This window comes from Perissodus microlepis, chromosome 7 (genome assembly GCF_051167445.1).
Source record: "Perissodus microlepis isolate ML-2025 ecotype Zambia chromosome 7, ASM5116744v1, whole genome shotgun sequence".
NCBI classification, from domain to species: domain Eukaryota; kingdom Metazoa; phylum Chordata; class Actinopteri; order Cichliformes; family Cichlidae; genus Perissodus; species Perissodus microlepis.
In genome coordinates, this window is record NC_140467.1 from 33,609,724 (window position 1) to 33,634,295 (window position 24,572).

The following is a 24,572-nucleotide window of genomic DNA, read 5'->3' on the forward strand; positions in this document are numbered from 1 at the left end:
GACCCTACACCACCGGGCAGAACATGTTCCCTCTAAGCCTGAAGGAAAAAAGAAGGAACACACACATGTAAAGGAAGCACTCAAAACGTGCGGCTATCCTAAATGGGCGTTCTTAAAGTCAGCAAAGAGGCACAGAAAAGAAGACCAGACACCAGCGAGGGAGGATAAGAAGGACAGACGCAACAACATTGTCATCCCCTATGTAGCCGGTGTATCAGAAAAACTTAGGAGAATTTTCTCCAAGCATGACATCCCGGTGCATTTCAGACCCAGCAACACGCTCAGACAAAAACTGGTTCACCCGAAAGACAAAACGCCAAAACACAGACTTAACAATGTGGTGTATGCTGTACAGTGCAGCGAGGAATGCCCAGACCTCTACATTGGAGAGACCAAACAGCCACTTCACAAGCGCATGGCACAACACAGAAGAGCCACCTCCACAGGACAAGACTCAGCAGTCCATCTGCATCTTAAGGATAAAGGACACTCTTTCGAGGATGCCAATGTTCACATTTTGGACAGAGAGGACAGATGGTTTGAAAGAGGAGTGAAAGAAGCCATCTATGTCCACTGTGAGCGACCATCTTTGAACAGAGGCGGGGGTTTACAACACCAACTCTCTGCCATCTATAATCCAGTTTTGAGATCCCTTCCCAGACGCCTTAACGCCCACTCACATCCTGGGCCATCTGACCTCAGGAATTCGCATGATAAGGTGGGGCCAGGTTTCACAATGAACACACCCGAAACTCTGGCTGATTGGGACCCACACCCAGTTTCACACCTTGGCTCAGGCGATTAGAGGATCATCAGGGGGTCCTTTTGTCCCCCTGTGGGGGGATACTCCCACTAGGTTTATATCTGGGACTCTCCACCATTTGACCTTAGAACTGAAGAAGCTTCTCGGATGAGAGGTGAAACGTCTTCAAGTAACTTAAAGAAGTCCAGACGCTTTTCTTTGCAAGCTCCTTTGACAAGTGATAAAACGTTTTTAGCATCTAAACTTAACACATTTGTTGCCAAACCTAAACTAGCAAGCAAAAACCAAAGAAAAACAATAAATAAATAAACCAGATATGAAAGCTCTCAAAGAGGTGCAAACCTGGATTTCTTAGTCATTATCCCAGGAAGTTGTACCACCACCACCCCAAGCCTCCATGTGTAGAGCCTATTCAACAGCTGCTTTAGTAGCAGCTGGAATATCAGGGTACCATAGGACAGCTTGGGGAGAGGCATCTGACAAAGCTGCATTATACAATGCACTGGGATAAGAACACTTTGATCATGAATGACAGTTGTCAGCACTCTACACGAAATCAGTTAAGATCTCCACAAAAAGAGGGGAAAAAAAGCATAAACACAGACTGTGCTCTAAACAGTATTCTACCACAGACTGTTTGCCCAATCACAGGCCCACACACACCCACGCAAGATTCAGCTCTGATATCTCACAAAGACACACACTCTCTCTCTCTTTCTGTCACACTCTCAGAGTGGCAGATGGCTGAGCTCGCCACACCGCCAGGGCTGCTGGCACAGTTTCCGGTAAGAGGAGGGGCTTTTACTGTTAAAAACAAAACCTCCAAAACTGCAGCTCACTAAATGAGGCGGTTCCCTTGAGCCATGCAGACTAAGTCCACTTACGGTCATTAATTAAAACTCATTGTGCCCCTCCAGCTATAAGCCTTATTCATGGAAATTACAGACACATTCATTCTCCCCTGTTAACACAAAATGTGAGCAGTTATCACACATCAGAAATGAAAAGCTGAGTGATATGACAGAAAAGAGATCCACTCATACCATGAGATATTATTTACAGATGTCTGCTGTGGAAACATTAAAAGCTCAGCCTATGAAAGGTCAGCGCAGGGGTAATCTGTTAATATTCACAGTAGCAGCAACGGGAAGAGAAGCTGCAGCAGTGCTGAATGGTGAATAATTTTGTTATGAGAGAGAAGCAGCTCTGGCAGTGAGACAGAGCGTCTGCTGCCTGACAATGGGCACGCACGTGGAGCCAGATGGACCATGAGCAAAATTAAGGCACTTAGTACGACACAAATATGTAGACACAAAGATGATGTGTCATCAGGTTCCACCACAGAATCGCAAAAGAATACCTTCAACTTTGAGCTTGTCTGGTCCCTTAAAGGATTTAAAGAGACGAAAAATTATGCAGATATTAGTGACAAATGAAAAACGATTACCCTTATCAACCACCTCCTTCCTTCCTCGTTTATCGTTGGTGCTGATTGGGTGCTCAGCCACTCCTGCATGCATATAATAAATGGTAAAAATGGCCTGCATTTGTAAAGGCACAAAAAGAAGAGGGGTTTATTGGTCCCCCTTTTTCATCAATGGCAGCCTTTCCCCTTAGTTGTCTTTTGCATTTTTATCTTATTTGTAGTAGTTTTTTTTGTTGTCAGTAATCCTTTTCAGATTAACTGCAGCAACACTGTGGTAACTCATATGCTGAGTTCCTCTGAATTGTGGATTTCAGGGGCTGTGAAACATTCTTATGTAATACCTGGAGGAAATGTTATTCTCTGTGAATAATCCATCGTAGTATTAGGGTAGGTTAAATGCAGACTAGAAGCTGGTGGTTAGGGGCAGCACCTGGGAAGCCAAATCCAGCTCTAAGCCCCTGCCTTGGTCAAGGGCACCGTGATCGGAGAATAACCTGTTTCTGATGGTGGGAGCTCGCAGAAGAAACTAAACAAGCCGGAGCACCTACAGACCATGCAAACTCCACCAAACCTGGTATGGGTGAAACTCAGGGCCCCTTTGCTTTGAGGAAACACTCTTAAGCGACAAACCACCACACTAGCTTACATATATGTATGTGTTAAAGTTCATAAAATCAAGCAGGTTAAACTGCCACCATGATGTCACCTATTGATTTTGGTGTCCTAATTATGGAGCTTCAACTTAGTACCAAGTTAGCAGTTGGAGCCATAGAGTATAGAGGTACAATATAAAGACATATCAGCTAATTAGTGTCAAGTAGGACTTACAGTAGCACTCAGACAGCGCAACTCCCACTAAAGGGCAAGGGTTACACTAAAACTTTGATGTTTTATGATGTTTTTATTACAATATGATGATGTCAGCCTGTTATGAGGGATATACTGAAAAATATATTACTCGATATGAGTGGTTAAAATTTCAACGTCAACTTTAATCTTGGGCGTCATTTTCTTTGTGAGTATTTATTACACGGCGTGCTGCCGCCTCTAACGTTTGAGTCTAAGGTTTATTTTTTAGCACCTGACGGCTCTTTTTTGCTTCTCATCTGTAAATATTCTGCATACTCTTTCACGTGATTCAGTTTATTTTGAAAAGTCTCAACAGGATCTTGAGCTTTATTGTGAAAGGTTTATGTGGAAAATAAACAAGCGGACACGCGATGGTTTTACCGTCTTTGTTGCTAACGACAACACATAAAAACAGTCGCTTGTTCTTCCCTAGTGTGGTTACATTATATATATAAGAGAAAGAGAGAACTTTAAGAAATTAATATAGCCACTACAGTGACCATCAAAACGATGAAAACATATTGCCATAAACAGTTTATTTTGCGACACCACGAAAAATACGGTAGCGTAAAATGAAACGATAGACGTTTTTATATCGTCATCCGATATATATCGTTATATCGAACAGCCCTATGTGAAGTGAAAAAATTGTGGGTAATATAAATTTTCTTTGATTTTCACATTTGGTGGGAATCAGCCCAAACTGTTATTAGTATCTATGATCACACAACATAATATATTCAAAACTGTGGACACTAGATTGCTAACGAACCTGAAGCACAAAACTCTCAGATGTTCTCTGAAGAAGTCCAGTTCAGTGCCTCCAATTTAAAGATGTGGGGCCTAGCAGACACTGATTGGCTGCCTGTCTCCGGGCACCTTCCAATAAACGCAGCAATGTCTGAAGTCATTTTCCTTTTAAACATCCAGATGGATATACTTCAGGAGCCAGCCTCGAATGGACATTATGGTTTTTGGCACTTCCGAGTTCCAAGTTTAATTTTTTTAAAGAGCATTTGATGACATTTTATAGGCAAAATGAGAAGATAAATCCAGCTGCAATGACACCTCAAAAAGAACAATGTGTTCAATCGCAATATATCAACAGTGTGACTTTCTTTTATTCTTTTGACAGGCTGTCAAAGATGGGAACTTTTGCTATCATTTCCAAAGGACAATATGGCAAGCACATGTGAGACACTCCAGATGTAAGGATATTATTACATGACTATACTGTCGGTATTCTGTAGGCTTCTTCACAAACTTGAGAGGTTTAAACACTGAAATCCTGAGACTTACAAATTTTTAGTCTGGTTCTGACAAAGCTGACAATCACTTTAGATATGTCACTACAGGAACCTGCAGTTCTTCACCAGCCTGTAGCCTGAGGGAAACTGACACTCAATAGTAAGAGGGAAGCATGCTCTGACTCAGCAGCTGTCTGATTCTGATGCCAGCACGGGAGTCTCTCCGGGGCTTCTTCATGGCTCAATGAAGGTGTCCGTAGGCAGAGATGATCTTGGTGTTACTACTCATTAGACTGCACGAAATAAGACTATGTAGGCAGACAGATCCAGTAAATAAGCTCTAAGCGACAGCATTTCTGGATCCACCATGACCTACATCGGATAACAGCCTGATAGAAGAAAACATCAAACAGTGTGCGGGTGAGTCATGAGGCTGTGAGAGGAAAGGTGTGGCACTGTAAAGAGTGAGTGGTTGAGTTGAGGAAGGTGACCAGAACAAATGCTGTTTTGTGCATTTGGTAGCAGACCCAAACGTTTTTAGCATCTAAACTTGACACATTTGTTGCCAAACCTAAACTAGAAAGCAAAAAAAACAAAGAAAAACAATAAATAAACCAGATATGAAAGCTCTCAAAGGGATGCAAACCTGGATTTCTTAGTCATCATCCCAGGAAATTGTCCCACCACCACCCCTAGCCTCCCAATGTGTGTGCCAGAGCTCAGGGCAGGTTTCTACCTGTCCATGTCAGGCACAGCAGAAGCATTACGTCAATAACTGAAAGGCATACTTCTGGAAACAAAGTTTTATCTGTTATTAAAGCACACAGGCTTCTGAAGATTAATTTACTCATGTACAAATCATATTCCATATTTCTTGATCAACTTTGACATGTCCTCCTACAGGGTACTGCAGCAACTTTATTGCAAGATGAACGCATTTTAGCAGATTTCAACATAACCAGTCAGGCAAGGTGTTTGTCCCCAAGCAGGCCACTTGTCAAACAAACCATCGCTCGCAAATATTTTATTCTTGTTCTCAGTAGCCTATTTTGGTTTTAGTCATGTGGAAAATGCAGCAAGAAGACAATACTGGTTGTGCAGGTCTGAAAAGTTCAGGGCTTTCATTTACAAGTATTACAAGATACAACCCAAGCAGCCTCTTTTTTTCTCAACAAGAAGGTTGATAATGTGATATCAGTGAAGAAAAGCAATATTTGGATAGCTGCTACCATCCAAATCTCTGATTTAGAGGCTGATTCAGGGACCTGATGATTGACATTAATTTCAGCTTGTAGCTTCAGAGTTATTTCAAGCTGTTCTCTGCTTCTACGATTTGTATGCCTCTGAGACACATTCTCGCCACACCAGCGAGTCTCTCAATGTAAGCAATGACGACATCCAAGGAACATCTGCTTTCTGCACCACCTCACCTGTTGACTGATGACTTAGAAAATGCACAACCTGAAGCTTCTTTTCTTTTCTTTTCATTTCAGGAGACATGTTGTAATGATAAGATTACCTTGTTCATGATTACCCTGATGAGGCCTATGAGATGAGGTGCATAGGTTTCGCAATAAAGTACTTCTATATGCTCAGATATATACCACCCAATCTGAAATTAGTACTTTCGGTCGCTACTGTTTTCAACTTGTTTGTAAATGTTTTCAGTGCAGTTTGTCTGTCTGCTGGCAATAATAGTCAAACACCTACCAGGCCCAACCACACAGAACATGGAGACATGAAGCATGGACAAAGGAACCCGTTGAATTTAATCCAGATAAAGACCACATTCAAGTGCTTTCTCACATCTTTTGTTTCTTTAGAACCAAAAATCACCGATGACGCTCCAGCTTTTCTTTTCCACCCTCTCAGATAATTTTGCCCTTCGGGGGAATTTCTAACCAGCTAAGCAATGCTGTTGTTTCCTCTACCAGCAGGTTTCCCAAACAAGGAGTGGCATTATTTTCTGGTCAACCTTCTTGGTAGATTACGAATAAATATGCAACACAGACTAGGAAAAGGCAGCTGAGTAACAAATGTTGAACCTCTCCAGGAAACAGGATAAGATCATTAAGTCACAGCATGCCGTCTACTGCTTCAGCGCATGGGAAAAATTGCTCAGCTTGAGGGTTAACGGGAAGGCATGCAGTGAAGTGGGCGGACAAAGGTAGTTTCATATTTACACTGATAACAGAGAGTCTGGTTTCACCTGTCATACAAAAGCACAGAGTGAGCTAGTTTAGGTCCAGAAATGATCAAGGACAAAGCAGACCGAGAGAACCCTCAGCCTCTCAGACCTGGAATACACAACTATTTTATCCTGAAGTGGGTCAGGAGTTTGAATAAGACTACAAAAGGCTGTTTGATTTGCAAGAATTGGTCAATACTTCCTACATACTCTATAAAAAAAATTCTCATTTCTCACCTATACTGTACATTCCAGCAGAAGCATAAAGGCTTGGAAACTCCCCAGGCAGTGCCTGCGTGACAAGAGTTCACCGTTTAACATAATGCTACAGTACGATGTTTCAAACTATCCAATTTAAAAAAAAAACAGAAAAACACTGTTCTCAACCTAATTTGAAGACTAGATTTGACTATGGATGTTTCTGGCAGATTATCTTACTTGCCGACTAGTCTAAAAGTCAGAACAGCCAAAAGTTAAATATTGTACAAGTATTTTGTGTGTATTTCAGAGCCATTTAAAACTGTATATAAATTTATCAGGTAGCCATTAATCAGTATGATGTGTGTTGTGCATAACAGTGCACAAACACAGTGCCAGATAAGCCTGCAGAGTGTAACTCCCTCCAGAGAGGGAGTCAAAGAAAGCAGGCAAAGGAAAGGCAGCAAGCGTTTAAATTACCCACTCCTCCAACTCAGGGAGGTAGTGAACAAAAATAACAATACAGGACTCTTTCAAAGCCCTGTAATTGAAATGAGTGCACTTTAAAGCATGGCTTCCTGCAGGTTACCAAATGCACATCTGTACTTAATGTGGTTACACATTACTCTGATCACTATGCCATTTCACGCTGACAGCGTTTGCATAACTGCAGTGTCCAAAGCAACATTTTTCCCCTCACTGGGCCGTGGGCCATAAGATCACAGTTTTACCTGTTACGCACGCACGCGCGCACACGCATGCACATACACACAAACCCAAACTATACCTCAAATGTTTAAACTGTGACAACATATTTCTTCATGAAAAATCTTAGCTCGTTTTGAATTCGATGACAGCAACACGTCTTAAACAAGCTGAGACAGGGCAACGAAAGATTGGAAAAGTAAGTGGTACTACAAACACTTGTTTTAGTAAGACAATGCTACACCACGCACACTACATCTATTACAACAACTTGTCTTCATTGTAGATGAGGTGAACCGATTTACATCAATTTAAAATATTTGCCCCATCATAAAATGATAAATACAACGAATACGACCCAGGACTGCTGAGCAGCTAAAACCCCGATAATATCAGACAAAAATGGGTCAACAGTTCTATCCCAAAAGTCCAGCAGCTGGTCTCCTCAGCACCCAGATGTTTATATTCTGTTGTTAAAAAAAAAGAAAAAAAGAAGATGTGGTAAACATTAACCTGTCACAGTTTTTTTTTTAAAATGTGTTGCTGCCAACAAACACAAAAAGCTCTAATAGTTTTCTTAACATGACACATTTTCTCAGTTTAAACATTAATATGTTTAAATGTTTGAATAAAATACAGATTTATAGGATTTGTAGATTATTACTTTCCATTTTATTTGTATTTCACACAGCATCCTAACTTTTTTGGAAATGTGCTTGTATTTCTTTCTTATTATTTTTATACAGCTGCTTAGCTTATTCAGAAAAAATAATTTATTCCTTATTTTCTATTCATCTAAATATGCAGAATAATTAGCAAGCGACAATTAAAATGGATTTAGTGCAACTTAAGACACACTTGTGCACAATGCAGATAACACTGCTAGAAGAAAAACGATGGTGAGAGTCTAGGCAGGCAGCTTGTTTCAGCTCTCTCTCTAAAACAAACCGGAGGTGGATGGGAACAGGTGAACAGATCACCCTAATTCACAATTTACAATTTAGTTTGTTGATCAGGTGTTTGCAGCAGTGCTCTTTACTCTGCCTCTTTGCTGTACTAGATATTAAAACGTGAGAGAAAAAATCTTCTTGATATATCCCTGAAAACCTCTAAAGCTTTTTGTTAAAATCCTTCCATTTTCTTGACAAACCCCAGAAGTCACAGCCTCTTAACCGCAGTGCAACCCAGTAATCTGATGCTACAGTTATACTGTCATTAAATCTTTAAACGCTCCAAACAATTAGTCCCTCTCACTTTTCTGTCATCTCCTATCTAATGCCTTTCGGTGAGAGATGTCAAATAGAGCCACCTGATCTTACAAGCTCTTACTCCCAACTGTAAGGGAATCCCCCGCAGCAGAACAGAGCAGCAAGACCGGGCAAAAATGTTGCAGGGCTGCTCCAGTGAGACTAAGATCAAAGCAATGCACAGTCTGTTATCACGGCATCTGATTACACCTTTATCAGGGAGTTTTCACTCACCTATGTAATGGGAAAGGTATTGCTGTCCGTCTCAAATTTGTTCCGTTTACTGCAGTTATGTCTGTGTGTGTGCATGCGTTTGAGTTTCCTCAACACGCCAATCCCTGCATATGTTTGCATGCACGTGTAAGAGGCTTATCCCTGAAAAAGTTACATCACAAAACTAGAAAACCTGTAATCTCGGCTCTGTAATCCTTGTCCCCAGGTTACCCACAAACTTTCCATCTATCACAACCTTAACAGACACTCTTCTTTTGGCTTCCAGAGCAACAAAAACGTTAACGATACTTGCACAAGTGGCAGCTGGATTATCTTTGAATGACATCTGGCAAAAATGATATTAATCACTTTTATTTCATTGTGTTGACAGCTGTATGAGGTTTTCTGTTGGATTTAAATGTGCAAACACTGCCTCTCTACCAGCTTAGGATGAGTTTTGATGGTATCTGTGTCAGCAGGGAGCTACATTTAACCATCCGCTATTCCCGCATGACAGCAGTGTCCTCAGTTGACCGGATCGCATTTTACAGCATGGCTCCAGATGCAGTTTGGAGTCTGTCTCAAAGTTTTGTCTTGAAACAAGGTTTATCTTGAAACTAAAAACAGCACTTTAAGATCAGGATATTTTAGTTGTTTAATGAAATGAAATTTTTCTAACTTCATCATCTGGCTGCAATGAACCACAGACTAAACGTCATCACACATCTGTAGTCATTACAGAGGGTTTTAATTAAAAGTTGTACTGCACTGTGTTTTTAATCCAGGTGCTTGGTTTAGGGCAGTGGTTCTGTGGCATGGTCTTTTACATGGACCTTAAAACAATAATTCAAAACCAAAATTGTTTGTTTTTTTTAATGACAGGGAGATAAGAATTTGTTTAAGTTTCTGAAACAGAGAAGAAAAAGCTCGAGAACCCTCTCTTTACACAAATATTGACTCGGCCCCAACCTTGAAGCATTACCTTTGATGGCGTGATTAGTCATTTAGTATCAGCCAACACCAGGAGTGACCTTCAGACCCTGTTCAACACCTCTTAAGGGACCATTGGAGTTAATCACACAAAGTCAGCTGACAGCTGTGGATGTGTTTGAGCTGCTGCTATAGTTACTTTATTTGCAGACACAACAGAGGCAGCTTTCTCAGTGGTCCCATTCAGAGGTTTTTGGTCGTTTCTAACATTTTTCAGGGAAAGCTTAACACCTACTATTACTGAAAGCTAATACAGAGCTGGGTAAGGCTTGTGTTGTATCACTTGGGTGTGGTTAAACACTGACAAGAAAGAAGAAGAAATACATTTGAGCTACAAACCATCCTGCCATGCACACTATATCTCACACCCCTATAAATTACATAAATTCCTATCAACCATAGCTATATATTGTTACGCCCCTAGTCTAGGCGTGTAGAGACGCACATAAGGTTGGAGGAGAGAGAGACAAATACCCGCCCTGGTTCCCAAGCCAAACATCCAAAACCAGTTGTGAGTAAAAAAAGGTGATTTTATTGAAGGTAATGAAGCATAGCTCCAGGGTGAACCCAGGCCAAAATAATAAACAAAACCAACTAAGTCCCACCAGAAAACTAACTAAACCCTAAGAAAGAAACAGAACAAACAAATGACAATACTAACCCTCGCTCCCTAACCTGGAAAACAGGAGAAAACTGTTCCAAAGAAAAAGGCGGCTCACCCCTTCCGCTTCAGCCTAAGGGTGCCTAAACGCTAAGTTAATGCACCAAGAGCGGCTCTCACAGATCACGCTCACACAAATACACAACAAAAGTATAGGCTGGAAACCAGGGTCAGGACCGCGTCGGCTGCCAAGCTGCTCGCTTGCTCGCTCCACTCTCTCTCTCTCTCCCGGGAGCTGTCAGAGCGGCTTTTTGAACGTGGTCACCTGTTCCATGGTCCAATCAGCTGCTCACTACTCTTCATTAGGGGAGGGACCTGCAAAGAGTCTTAAACACAGTAAAGAGACACAGAACAAAACAGCCCACACAGTGTTCTTATGGCCACAGCCGTAACACCCCCCTTCCCAAAATCAAAGACATCTCCTCTGTAGATGTTTTGGACAGTTATGTTTACGGGAAGACACGGGATAGGGCATCCGCTAACACATTCTCTGTGCCCTTTTTATGGCGGATTTCCAAGTTGAAATCCTGCACCAGGAGAGACCACCTCATTAGCCTTTGGTTCGAGTTCTGCATTCGCATTAGGAATACCAGGGGATTGTGGTCGGTATAAACAATCACAGGCGAGGGGCTGGAACCGACGTACACCTCGAAATGTTGCAATGCGAACAGCAGAGAGAGGGCCTCTTTCTCAATCGTGCTGTACCCTCGCTGATGGACATTGAATTTCTTGGAGAAATAGCCAATTGGGTGATCCACACCATGATGGTCTTCCTGTAGCAATACGGCACCTGCTCCGTTTGCACTGGCATCAACCTCTAATTTAAAAGGGCGTGCAAAATCAGGGGCAGCCAGCACTGGCGCACTGCAGAGGAGAGTCTTAACAGCCAGGAACGCACTCTGACACGCAGAGGACCACACAAAAGGTTTCAACACACTAGTGAGGCTGGTGAGGGGTGCGACCACTTCCGCGAAATTTTGACAGAAACCCCAGTAGTAACCCACCATGCCGCGAAAACGGCGGAGCTCACGCCTAGTCCGAGGGGCAGGGAAGTCCAGTATGGCCTGGATTTTGGCCAAGATAGGGCGCACTTGTCCCTGACCCACCTGTTTTCCTAAGTACGTCACCATAGCTTTACCAAAATCACACTTGGCGAGGTTGAGGGTGAGGAATGCCCTTTCCAAGCGATGGAACACATCAGTGAGTGTCTCCATATGCTCTGACCAGGTGTCTGAATAGACGACAATATCATCTAAATACACTTCACACTTGCAGACGCTGCCCAGAACGATATTCATGAGCCGTTGGAATGTGGCGGGAGCGTTGCGCAACCCGAAAGGCATGACAGTGTACTGGAGAAAATGGTCAGGAGTAACAAAGGCAGAGATTTCGGCCGCACGTGATGTCAGAGGAACTTGCCAATAGCCCTTTAACAAGTCCAGCTTAGTAACAAACTTCGCAGAACCGACCCTATCGACACAATCCTACATTCTCGGAAGAGGATAGGAGTCAGGTTTGGTCACGCTGTTCACCTTCTGAAAATCTGTACAAAACCGTGGGGTCTTATCCGCTTTAGGCACTAGGAGACACAGGGAACTCCACGCACTAGAGCTAGGAACAGCAAGACCATTTTCCAACAGATAAGAGACTTCTGTCTGGAAAAGAGCACGTTTAGTGGGATTCACCCGGTAGGCATGCTGTTTGATTGGAGGATGGTCCCCCACATCGATATCATGCTCCAGCACGGTGGTACAGGATGGAGTGTCCGAGAAAAGATTAGGATGATTCTCAATCAACCGACACACGTCATTTCGAACATCATCATCTACCTCAGTTAAATGTGACCTTAAATCACGTAGGATTTCAGAATTCCTAAGTCGTGCGCAGCCCACAGCACAACCGAAAACCAAATCATCACCTACTGGGTCATACCGGGTTTCGGAACCTGGCACCCCCACAGTCGCAACTGTTGACACACCACCAGCGAAGTAGGGCTTCATCATATTAATATGACACACACGACACTTTTTCCTTCGCTCTGGGGTGTCGATGACATAATCCGTGTCACTCAATTTTCGCCTGCACTGTATACGGACCACTGAACTTTGCCTGGACAGAAGATCCAGGGACCGGTAGAAGTGTTAAAACTTTATCACCAACCTCAAATTTCCTTTGCACAGCTTTCTCATCAAACTTCCTCTTCATCTTACCCTGCGCTGCAATGAGAGCATCGCGTGCGATTGCACATGCTTTATGCAAACGCTCTCTAAAAGAACTCACATAATCTAACACATTTTCCTTAGGAGCGTCTGTGTCGGACAGGAAGTTCTCCTTGAGCAGTCGCAACGGGCCACGCACTGTGTGACCGAACACCAGCTCAGCAGGGATAAACCCTAGTGACTCCTGCACGCTTTCCCTCACTGCTAAAAGGAGCAGCGGCAACCCCTCATCCCACTCCTTTTCAGACTCAAGGCAAAATTTGCGCATCATAGATTTCAATGTCTGATGAAACCGCTCGAGCGCACCTTGCGACTCCGGATGATAGGCACTAGATTTCTGGTGTTTAATGCCAAACTTGAGCAAAAATCTTAGACATAAAATTAGAGCCTTGGTCGGTTTGGACAGCTTTTGGTAACCCGAAAGTAGAAAAGAAGTTCACCAACGCCTTAACAACTGGTTTAACCTTAAGGGTGCGCAATGGAATTGCCTCGGGAAAACGTGTAGCAACGCACATCAAAGTCAAGAGGTACTGGTGGCCCGATTTTGTTTTAGGAAGTGGACCAACGCAGTCGATGAGTATGTGTTCAAAAGGTTCCCCTAAAACTGGAATAGGGTGTAATGGAGCGGGTGGAATGACTTGGTTAGGCTTACCACTAATCTGACAGGTATGACAAGAACGACAATACTTAGCAACGTCATTCTTCAATCCTGGCCAAAAGAAATGACGCAGAATACGGTGGTAGGTTTTTCTAATACCTAAATGTCCAGAAAAGCTGTCATGGGCAAGACTAAGAACTTTGTGTCGGTACTGTTGAGGCACCAGAACCTGCTTAAACACATTCCAGCCCAGATCACCAGCTGTAGGCGGATACCAGGTACGCATCAACACATCATCCTCAACACTATAAACAGGAGGATACTGGTCACTAGAGTTGGCAGTTGAAAAACAACCCACAAGAGTCGGGTCACTGTGTTGTGCCAGAACAAAATCCTTTTTGTTAACTCCCAAAGGCAGTTGAGATGTCACTGATGGACTAATAGGCAGCGTCGCCTCAGAGTCGCCCGTCAGCGGGTCACAGGTTTTAGATTCAGACTCCGGCTCACCACCAGCGCAGAGAAAAGAATCAGACAAATCAACATCACCATACTTGCGCTTGTGCGCGCGAGTTACAGCGCAGGCAGGGAAAACAGAGGGGGAGCGCTCTGCGGCAGGGTCAGATAACAAAGTATCAGGCACAGGATTCTCAACCACTCTCGGGGTAAAAAACACTTTCCCGTTCACTAAATCATTCCCCAGAATCATCGCAACTCCGGGCACTGGCAACTGATCGCGCACTCCAACCGGTACCAAACCCGAAACGAGCAGCGATTGAAGAAACACATTGTGTAGTGGTACTCGCAGCACATCCATTTTTACTCCCCAGACAAGAGCATCCGAACCACAAAAAGAGTCATCAGAAAAAGGTAGAATACCCCTCAAAATGAGTGTCTGCGCGGCTCCAGTGTCACGCAAAATCGTGATCGGCACCCGATCCTCCTCTTTTCCGTTCAAAGAAACAAATCCTTCCGACACAAAGGGACGGTAGCTGTCATCAAAGCTTTCACTTCCCACTTCATTGCTAGGTGAAGTGGAAGCAGACATAGAACGAACGAAACCCACACTTTTCGGCTTCTTTACCGTATGGGCCTGCTCCCCGCGCTGTAATGATGGGCAAACAGCAATGAGTTGCCCAATTTCATGACAATAAAAGCATTTGCGATCTGACACAGGAATAGCAGCAGAACGTGTCTGGCGCTTAGGGGAAACCCTATAACTTTTGGCAGGATGAGTTGCGGAAGTGTACTCACGGCGCGCCGTTGAAAGTGCGGCACGATGAGTTAACACAAATTCATCGGCAAGGACAGCGGCTTTAGACAATAACCCCACCTTCTGTTCGTTAAGGTACACCACAATGTTTTCAGGGAGACATGTCTTAAACTCCTCCAGCAGGATCAACTCTTTCAGCTGAGTAAAGTTCTCTGCTTTACTGGCAGCCAACCACTTGTCAAATAAGACAGCTTTCTCACGTGCAAACTCCACAAACGTTTGACTGTCGGACTTGCGACAGGCACGAAACTTCTGCCGATACGCCTCCGGGACTAATTCATAAGCCCGCAAAATAGTGGATTTGACAATCTCATAATCCAAACTGTCAGCAATGGAAAGACTCGCACAAACCTCCTGCGCTCTTCCTACTAATTTGCATTGCAACAACAGACTCCAGACATCCTTTGGCCATTTTAAAGTGGTTGCGATGCGCTCAAAAGCAGTGAAATATGAATCAACCTCTCCCTCCCTAAAACCAAAACAATCTGCTTGCTAGCGTTAAACTGGTCTACGGTGGAAGTGTCGGGGAGTGTACTTACAGGGACGGGAACAGAGTCTTTCGCTCGAGAATGATCCAGCTCCATAGCTCGTATGCGGAGATGCATGAGCTCGACTTCCTTAGCCTCCAGCTCCACCTCCTTCAAGCGAAGGGCAAGCTTGAGCTCTTCTGTCACCAAACCCGCCGCAACCTGACCAGTCGGGTCAAATTTAGGAGATTGAACGGCGACAGGAGCTTCCGCCCCCGACGTCATCCGCCCCTTGGAATGTTTCGGGACGGCCCCAGCAGCTTCCGCCCCCCACTGCCGTCTCCAAACTCCCAGACCCACTCGGCGAGGTTTTCTGCCTCCCAAACACTCCCCTGTCCACCAGTTTCTCTATCAAACATTGTTTAATTTCCGCCTTCTTAGAATGCAACGGAACATCCACATTGAATAAATTAGCCACTACCAACAAATCTGCTTTTGTGCACCGCTCCAACTTTTCAATGGAGGGCTGCTGCGCAAAATCATCCATGTCAAACGACATCACGAGCAAAGCAACAAAGAAAAACACAACTCTGCAGACAACTAACCGCATCCACGCACTCCAGAGCCGCAACTCGCGCCTACCGCACAGACGAACGAAACACTCCGACTACCCACACCCTCCACGACGTTTCCCCCCACCGCAAACGCAAAAAGGAAACGAACCAATCACACGAACGAAAAGGGACGAGCCCCCATTTATGTTACGCCCCTAGTCTAGGCGTGTAGAGACGCACATAAGGTTGGAGGAGAGAGAGACAAATACCCGCCCTGGTTCCCAAGCCAAACATCCAAAACCAGTTGTGAGTAAAAAAAGGTGATTTTATTGAAGGTAATGAAGCATAGCTCCAGGGTGAACCCAGGCCAAAATAATAAACAAAACCAACTAAGTCCCACCAGAAAACTAACTAAACCCTAAGAAAGAAACAGAACAAACAAATGACAATACTAACCCTCGCTCCCTAACCCGGAAAACAGGAGAAAACTGTTCCAAAGAAAAAGGCGGCTCACCCCTTCCGCTTCAGCCTAAGGGTGCCTAAACGCTAAGTTAATGCACCAAGAGCGGCTCTCACAGATCACGCTCACACAAATACACAACAAAAGTATAGGCTGGAAACTAGGGTCAGGACCGCATCGGCTGCCAAGCTGCTCGCTCGCTCGCTCCACTCTCTCTCTCTCTCCCGGGAGCTGTCAGAGTGGCTTTTTGAACGTGGTCACCTGTTCCATGGTCCAATCAGCTGCTCACTACTCTTCATTAGGGGAGGGACCTGCAAAGAGTCTTAAACACAGTAAAGAGACACAGAACAAAACAGCCCACACAGTGTTCTTATGGCCACAGCCGTAACATATATAGATATTTGAAAGTGCCCATTTTTTTTTAAATGAAGGAAAGCAGAACATCTCTGTTCAAGTATCAAATGTCCTGATGTGAAGAAAGCAATGGAAAAGCAACAGGGTGAAAAATATTTTCCAAAGACGTGGTAATAATTACACCTTACAGCATTTCCAGTCAACTCCTTACCTGAATAATATTTACACGCGGCAACATGGCTAATTTCTATATGCAAAACAAGCACATGGATAATTAGCTAATCATTTCCTAATTATTGTTACAACTATTCATCCAAAATTCTGGCATCATCATGAAAAATGCTGTCAATTAAATGGAAAAACCTGACTAACAAACCACAAGCGTCTCTGCTGATCTGTCTGTTTGTTAACCATAACTGTCATGCAGTGCCATGCAGAGATGTTACCAGAGGGGATACTTAAGGCATCATTCGACATCTAAATTCTGAAAATGGAACAATACTTGTTTTTCTTCAGCAATGTAGGCAGCGTACAGAGGGAGTAATTCTTCCAGAAAGGAAGGGGGCGGCATACTGCGACAAATATGCTAGTCGGAAGGCAACAAAGACAGGAAAAACTAAAAATAGCACAGCAAAAACCAAACTTTGTTCCACAGGGTAAAATGTTTGTAACTTACATTAAATGTTGGTGATAACATAATGCCACAGAAACATTAGTAGACAACTCATCAACCATCCTAACAGTTTGTGTTTCATTTCATTTTGTGACTTGTCAACCAAATATAAGGTAATAAATGATGTGCCAACATGTCAGTGTTTAAAGACAAACCTATAATACAGGAATTAAATAAGTTCATGTTAAATTAATATTAAATATTGCATCAAATGTAAAGGAGTTAATGTCTAAGTACGTGGGATGATAATCTTGGCAGCTACCTAGGGATGGGTGGTTCTGACATAAACGGTAGTAACCAGACTGAAAAGCAGCGCACATTTCGGTGCTTTATTTCGGTGCTTTTTTTTTCCTGAGATGTCATACACTTGGGGCGATCGTGGCTCAAGAGTTGGGAGTTCTCCTTGTAATCGGAAGGTTGCCGGTTCGAGCCCCGGCTTGGACAGTCTCGGTCGTTGTGTCCTTGGGCAAGACACTTCACCCATTGCCTACTGGTGGTGGCCAGAGGGCCCGGTGGCGCCAGTGTCCGGCAGCCTCACCTCTGTCAGTGCGCCCCAGGGTGGCTGTGGCTACAATGTGGCTTGCCATCACCAGTGTGTGAATGTGTGTGTGAATGGGTGGATGACTGGATATGTAAAGCGCTTTGGGGTCCTTAGGGACTAGTAAAGCGCTATACAAATACAGGCCATTTACCATTTAACTTTGGATTCTAGCCAATCATTTTACCTTTGCAAGCGTAGTAGGCGGGCCCAGGTACGTACGTTCTTTTAGAGCAGAGTTACAGATTAAAAACGCCCAAGGCGAAGCGGTCAAAGTCTGGCTGTACTTCACAGCAAAAGATGCAAACTCAGCAGCCTGCAACAAGTCCTTTAAGGTGATACTGTGCAAAGGAGGTAACACCTCGAATCTGATGAAACACCTGGCGACGCATAGCAGGGTTTTTTTTAAAGCCGAGAAATGCGCCGTATTTGATAGCTTGCTGCGAGACCTCACACCGTGCACATCTACTGCGGGTGTGGTGCCTGTTATCGGACCCAGAGTTAGCAACATCCCCCAAAAACCGGAAGAGGAGAGTCCTGGTCCCTAGCCCTGCCAGTGTAGCAGAAATGATGATGGGTGATGATGGCAGCAGCAGCCGTTCTTCTCTGGGTCAGTAGCTTAATGTCGTTCGTGTATAATTTACGTTGAGTAGGCTAACCACGTTATTAAATTAATGCACGTAAGGTGAACTAGCAAACACCGTCGTAGTTACATGCGGCTGTCTTCTTGTTTGATGGCAGATGCTCCCTTCACCCTGGCCAAAAAGGCTAAAATGACCAAAGAAAAAGTGGGAAACAGCTAAACATGAGAGGTTTTTGGACAAAGTTGGTGTTTTTTTTCCCCATTGTTTAAGCACTGCTTCCAGCCAAGAGTGATACCATAAATCCCCTATAGCTGCAGAAAAGGCTAACATTGTTATCTTTTTGCAAAAAAAACAGCTAAACATGAGAGGTTTTTGGACAAAGTTTGTGTTCTTCATTCTTTAAGCACCGTTTAAGCACCGGCACCGTTTCAAAAGTACCGGTTTGGTACTGGTATCGGATAAAACCTAAACGATACCCATCCCTACAGCTACCTATATAGCACTTTTTAAACTCTATTTGAGCACTCAAAGCACTCTCTTACCACAAACGTTATTCACACACATATTCATATAAGCACTTTATTTTTTTAACCCACTCTGTTCACAATAGAGGAGCCATGTCCACCTCATATTCATTGATATAAAATTGGGTATTGAGAAACATGTAATTCTGTGGCTAAGTTTCTACTAATACAATGGCAGGTCTGTGCTGAATCCCCGCACTTCAGTTTTACAGCACTTCTCATGCCTTGTTCTCTTGTTTTCAACCACTGATATGGTGGCAAATCTTTTATGATGTAATCAGTTTCTGAAGCACAACCAAAGATTTCCCAACCTTTTAGATTAGATCAATTTTATTCATCCAATGTCAATTAAACATTTACTGGTGGCAGTTACAAATAACCATTGGTGACAAAAGCTAAATATGTTGCAATCTCATCTTAAAGATGAAGTGGCTACCAGCAGAAACAAAGGATACCTCTGGATTACATATGACCCAGATTCAAATACATCAGGTGGTGACCCACACAAACAAAGACTTGAATGTCCACTAGCAACCAACTTTCACCTACAAAGCGATGGGCTGAGAGTGGGTATATTATTAAGGTTAATCTCATTAAGTGAAAATTTGTTCTCAAACCTTTTGGGTTCTTGCACCAGATTACTGCACATCTTGAAAATCTGCAAATTTAGGATAGAAAAATATGTATGTTCTTCTTTCTTTTAAACATTATATTAATATACTATTTAAATCTGCTGTTGGCAGAAACAACTGTTTAATGTGGTCTGGAAAGAGATGCACGGCAGTGACTCATAGAATAAATGCAGCATAAAATCCATGCAGACCTTTACAGTCACATCACATAAGATCTTACCGCTAACTACAGACCGCTAAAACTAAAAATCAACTTCTTAGCTAACAGCTAATAACTACTCTAGCTTTAGCTTCTTTGCTATCCTGCACTAATCCACATTTTTTTCCACTTCACTTCTGCTCTTTTCAGCTTCTTTTCTTACTGCACAGCACAGGAAGTGGGGCAGCTTTTTAAACATGGGAAGAAGGGAAGTGATCAGGGGTGGGTTTGATGCTTATCAGTGGGTATGACACAGCTGTGGGGCTAGACAGCATGCTGGTTATGGAGGTCAAAATATGTTATAATTACCACAGCTAAGTCTCAGGGCAAAGGGAGCAGCTGGTGCCAAGACCCCCAGCCGGGACCTCTATTTCTATGGGCACAGTAGTCTGGCTGATGAAGTGTGTCTCAATGCCACCGGCTCACACTGAAGGGCAGCACTCTGAGTCATGAGTCATTCTCTGAGTGATCATGTGTCACGTTATTCATTTCAGAAAAAAAGAAACCAAAGTTACTGTCAGATGTATTAACAACCCTGCTTTTCTTCAGAGATAAGAGTCATAAATGTTACAGCTGCCCAGCAACACAAAGAACTCTAGAGAAAACCTGCTTCAAATTTTTTATTTGAATAAGTAACTGACTAAGAAGAAAACTACTGGAAACAACGAGCAATCTGTCATCCTCAACACTTGGCTTGAACTCGAGAAAACGTACAACCGCTGCAACCAATGAATCCAATCCAACTTTAATTACTGTGCACTTTAAAAACAACACGGTTGACCAAAGTACTTTCCAGTAAAAATTGTGATAAAAGTTACAAACTATACATTAAACAGACAAAGAAAGTTAAATAACAATAAAATAAATAAATAATAATGACTACCAGCTAACTCTGGTACTACTCCTAAAATGCCTTGGAAAAAAGGTGTTTTTAAAAATGATTGAAAAAAATCTCAAGTGTTGGTGCCAACCTAATATGGAGGGGCTGCTTATTCCATAATTTGAGGGCCACAACAGTGAACAGCAAAATGAAAACAAACAAACCAACAAAAAAATTCCATAATTTGCAAAAAACAACTATTCTGGTTCAGATTCTAACAAATCCACACGCCCTGAGAAACAATAATACCTTTTCAGACTGTTCTCTTAGAGTAGAGGCATCAACATGAGGCAAGTCAGAAGACTCAGGCCGAGTCACGGGTGTCATTATGTACCAGCGCTGACGATAGCTGTCATATTTAAAAATAATAAGTTAACTGCATTAAAATTGCACATAAAATCATAACTAATCCAGTGCCAGCATGGTTAGGGTTACAGACTCACTCTGAATTTCACTCAGCCCTTTCATTTTTCAGAGACTACTCTGCTAAAGCAATAGGGCTGTTCGATATAACGATATATATCGGATGACGATATAAAAACGTCTATCGTTTGTTTCGTGGTGTCGCAAAATGAACTGTTTAGGGCAATATTTTTTCATTATTTTGATGGTCACTGTAGTGGCTATATTAATTTCTTAAAGTTCTCTCTTTCTCTTATATTTAATATAACCACACTACGGACGGACAAGCGCTTGTTTTTATGCGTTGTCGTTAGCAACAACAATGGTAAAACCACCGCGTGTCTGCTTGTTTATTTTCCACATAAACCTTTCACAATAAAGCTCAAGATCCTGTTGAGACTTTTCAAAATAAACTGAATCACGTGAAAGATGCAGAGTATTTACAGATGAGAAGCAAAAAAGAGCCGCCAGGTGCTAAAAAAATAAACCTTAGACTCAAACGTTAGAACAGGCTTTTCCCCGCAGCACGCCGTGTAATAAATACTCACAAAGAAAACGCCGGCCGTTACAACCTATGTCTAAAAATGTGTAGTTTCATGCATCAGTTAAAACACTCGACTCCAGGTACACGACGGCCAGCTGGAAACACTTCACGCAAGTCGAGCTGCCCGAGATTCACAGAATATGTTACATTTTTGTGATTTAAATCGTTATCGGACGATAGATGTCTTAATATCGGGATATGAGATTTTGGTCATATCGCACAGCCCTATAAAGCAAGATGCTCGCTAAAAGCTTTCACCTTTCTTCTGCTGCTACTTCTCTTCCAATCCAGTAAACCAGACTGAGTCACTCACACAGGTGCAGGTAGACTGGTGTTATTATGCAGACTGCTGAGGAAGTATTGTAATTACCGCTTTGTTTTCTTGATGGAGCCTGATGGAGTCACTGTAGTCTGATGCATTTTTGGAATTGAAGCAGATATACTGAGACTGACGTCTGGGTCCCAGGCAGGAGGAGAAACCCAAATTAGAGAAATGAGAAAAGCCTTGCCACTAACTAAACACTACAAAATGTATAAAAATTGATATAGTGAAAAATTCATAGTGCCTTTTATTGCATGGAGTTTAAGATATAAGAGTTTACCTGCGTCACCTGATCTTTCACTGAAATCAAAAACCCACTGAAGACTCTGTGACTCCTTCACGCCCCATGGCTTTTCTTTCCCTTAAATTTTCTTAATAAATTCACAGCCAAACGGTTTGATGCTCTATGTACAAGTGACGACACGCCCAGGATGGAACAAACATGGCTGTAAAACCGAAAGCAATGCCAGAAAAAAAAAGCAGAATTAATCATCTAAGTGTGAGATCGAATGAGTGAAGGAGTGGAACATTTGCTGGCTGTGCAAAAAAGCAGCAGAAATTGCAAACAAAAAAAAGTCACCATGTGATCAACAAAACCACAGTTCTTACAAACAGGATAAAACATGAGTGTGCGTGTGCTTGTGTGTGTTCTTGTGGGCCGTCCATGTGGCGTGCTTTGTTTACACAAAGCCAATGGTTTGTATTACCGCAGATGATGGTTGGGTTACAGTGAATGTTTGCTCTCCTGCTTTGTTGGAAGCTAAGCTAACATCCACTAATGTCATCTGAGAAACAAAAGAACGACACAATTTTACATCTGATTGCTCTCAAGATACGGTGACTTCTGTGAAATGACTAACTTCCTGATTCACAGTTTCTGTTCATTCTTGCTGTCATGCAACTTTACATTTTATTTTCCAGTGTTTGATTGAGTCCCACACGAGATAAGATGTACATGCAAGCTATGAAATACAGCAACATTTCATAAACAATGCTGCCAAGATCTATAACTTACTCTCTGTTCTCAGACTCAACAAAAGAATATACAGTGTACTTTAGTTTGAAATACAAGATTAAATAAATACATAAATAAATATCATACAACAATCGCACCAGCAATTGTGAACGTGTGCTGTTGTAAATACTTAGCTAAAAAGTAACTTGACAATTTTCAACAGGCTTTATAAAATGAGATCCGGTCATTCAGAAACCAGGCTTTACTTCAAACAACAAAGACTGTCCCTTTCCTTTAATATCCCAGGCCCTGCTTTACAGAAGCCAAGGTCAATCCTGTCCAAAAAAAACAGTGACCTTGGAATTAGCCTGGGAAGGAAATGAGACCTGACAGCTGTAGGTATTTTCCCATCAGAACAATATGGACTAACACCACCCTGTTCCCAGGTCTTCCAGTAATGGGGAGATAATTAGAAGCAGCACTGGCCTTTCGACCAATCCTAAAAGCCCAAACATGTCTCACAGCTTGAGCCAACGTGACATGATGGTCTAAAGATAAAGGTCTCTTTCCCAGTCTCCTTTCAGAAGTACATGACAAAAGTAGTGGTGGGTTGCTGGCTTTGAGCTGCCATCACTCTTCCATTGGCTAATACACAAAGAGAGAATCTATGCCCTGCGTGATCACTGTGACATTTAAATGACACTTAAATGTCTGCAATCAGCATCATAACATGATTATTGGGGATGTAGGTCGGTGGTTTTTTAACTTTCTCTAGCATGTTCCACTTCAGCAGCTGGAGATGGTCACCCAAGGGTGAGGCATACAACACCCTCAACTTCTGAGATGGGAGCCTCAAAACAATCGCGGTCTGACTCGAACTAACTGCAGTCACACTCGGGCAGATTGATGAAGGTCTGCAAGAAAATGTAGTCTCATTCAATGTAGCAATAGGGGACTCAACTCCTCTGGCTGCCACCTGGCTGAACTTTGGTCATATCCCTGTATGAACCAAGGTTGCTCAATTTCTGTTTCAAATCCTTGAGGTTCTAGATGGACTCTGACGTCCCACTGACTCAGTTTTAATACTGTCTTAAAGCAGCAAAGTCATTTTGAAGATGGCAGCTGACTGTGAGTAGTCACAAACCGGGTCCCTGTTTTCAAAATAACCACGATGACACCTCAAGTTCACTGCGCACAGTCGCAATAATTTTGGTTGTGATGCCATCGTGTTCCTTAATGCATTAGACCCCACCGTTTTTAAATAAATCATCAACAACTAAACAATGATCAAAGCTAAATTTTAGTGAAATAACAATCAGTATGACAAATTCTATCTCATATTTCCTTTATCTGCAAAACTCAAATGCATTCATGTGGTAGCTTCATACCCTTTCAAATTCAATAGGTAGGTTTCAACTGGGCAGGAGTGTTAAGTTCAACATTATGTGTAAATAATGTGTACAAGCGGCTATTTCATGCATTTCCATCCACACATTCATGATTCTGCTATTACAACTGTCTACCTGAGCATCCTAATCAATAGAAACACTGTCTAATGGTTTCCATCATCAATAATTGAGTGAGGCTAAGAATTTGGCCTCAGCAATATCCAGCACTCTAGAAAGCTTGTATTTGTCTATTATTACCCCTCAGGGTTATTTCACATCACTGCTTGGTAACAGTACACACCAGATTCACAGTGCAATTTCAATTTAAGTCTTACAAATGGCTCACAAGGGTCATACAGTGCCAGCATCTACTGGATGTATGTAATGGATAGTATGAGCAGTTTATTGGCCCAGAAAACATAAAATCAAAACTTTATTTATATAATTCACACAGCATAAATACAGGCCACACAATCCAGCTCTGACAAACAAGCCTGCTGTTTTTCTAGTGCAAAATTTCTC

At 42.7% G+C, this 24,572-nt stretch overlaps 1 protein-coding gene across 2 annotated transcripts in view; it reads right to left on the reverse strand.

The window, feature by feature from the left end:
* arrdc1b (arrestin domain containing 1b) overlaps nucleotides 1–24,572 on the reverse strand; it is a 47,643-nt gene that overhangs the window by 19,829 nt on the left and 3,242 nt on the right. Inside the window, exon 2 of one of the 2 annotated variants that reach the window (XM_084934735.1) lies at nucleotides 935–19,386. The exons of the other annotated variant lie outside the window; for it this stretch is intronic. Within the exon in view, the coding sequence (XP_084790861.1) occupies nucleotides 13,051–14,349 (1,299 nt within the window). The 5' untranslated portion in view covers nucleotides 14,350–19,386 and the 3' untranslated portion in view covers nucleotides 935–13,050. Of the gene's footprint in view, nucleotides 1–934; nucleotides 19,387–24,572 lie in introns of those variants that run through there. 2 annotated transcript variants of the gene reach the window in all.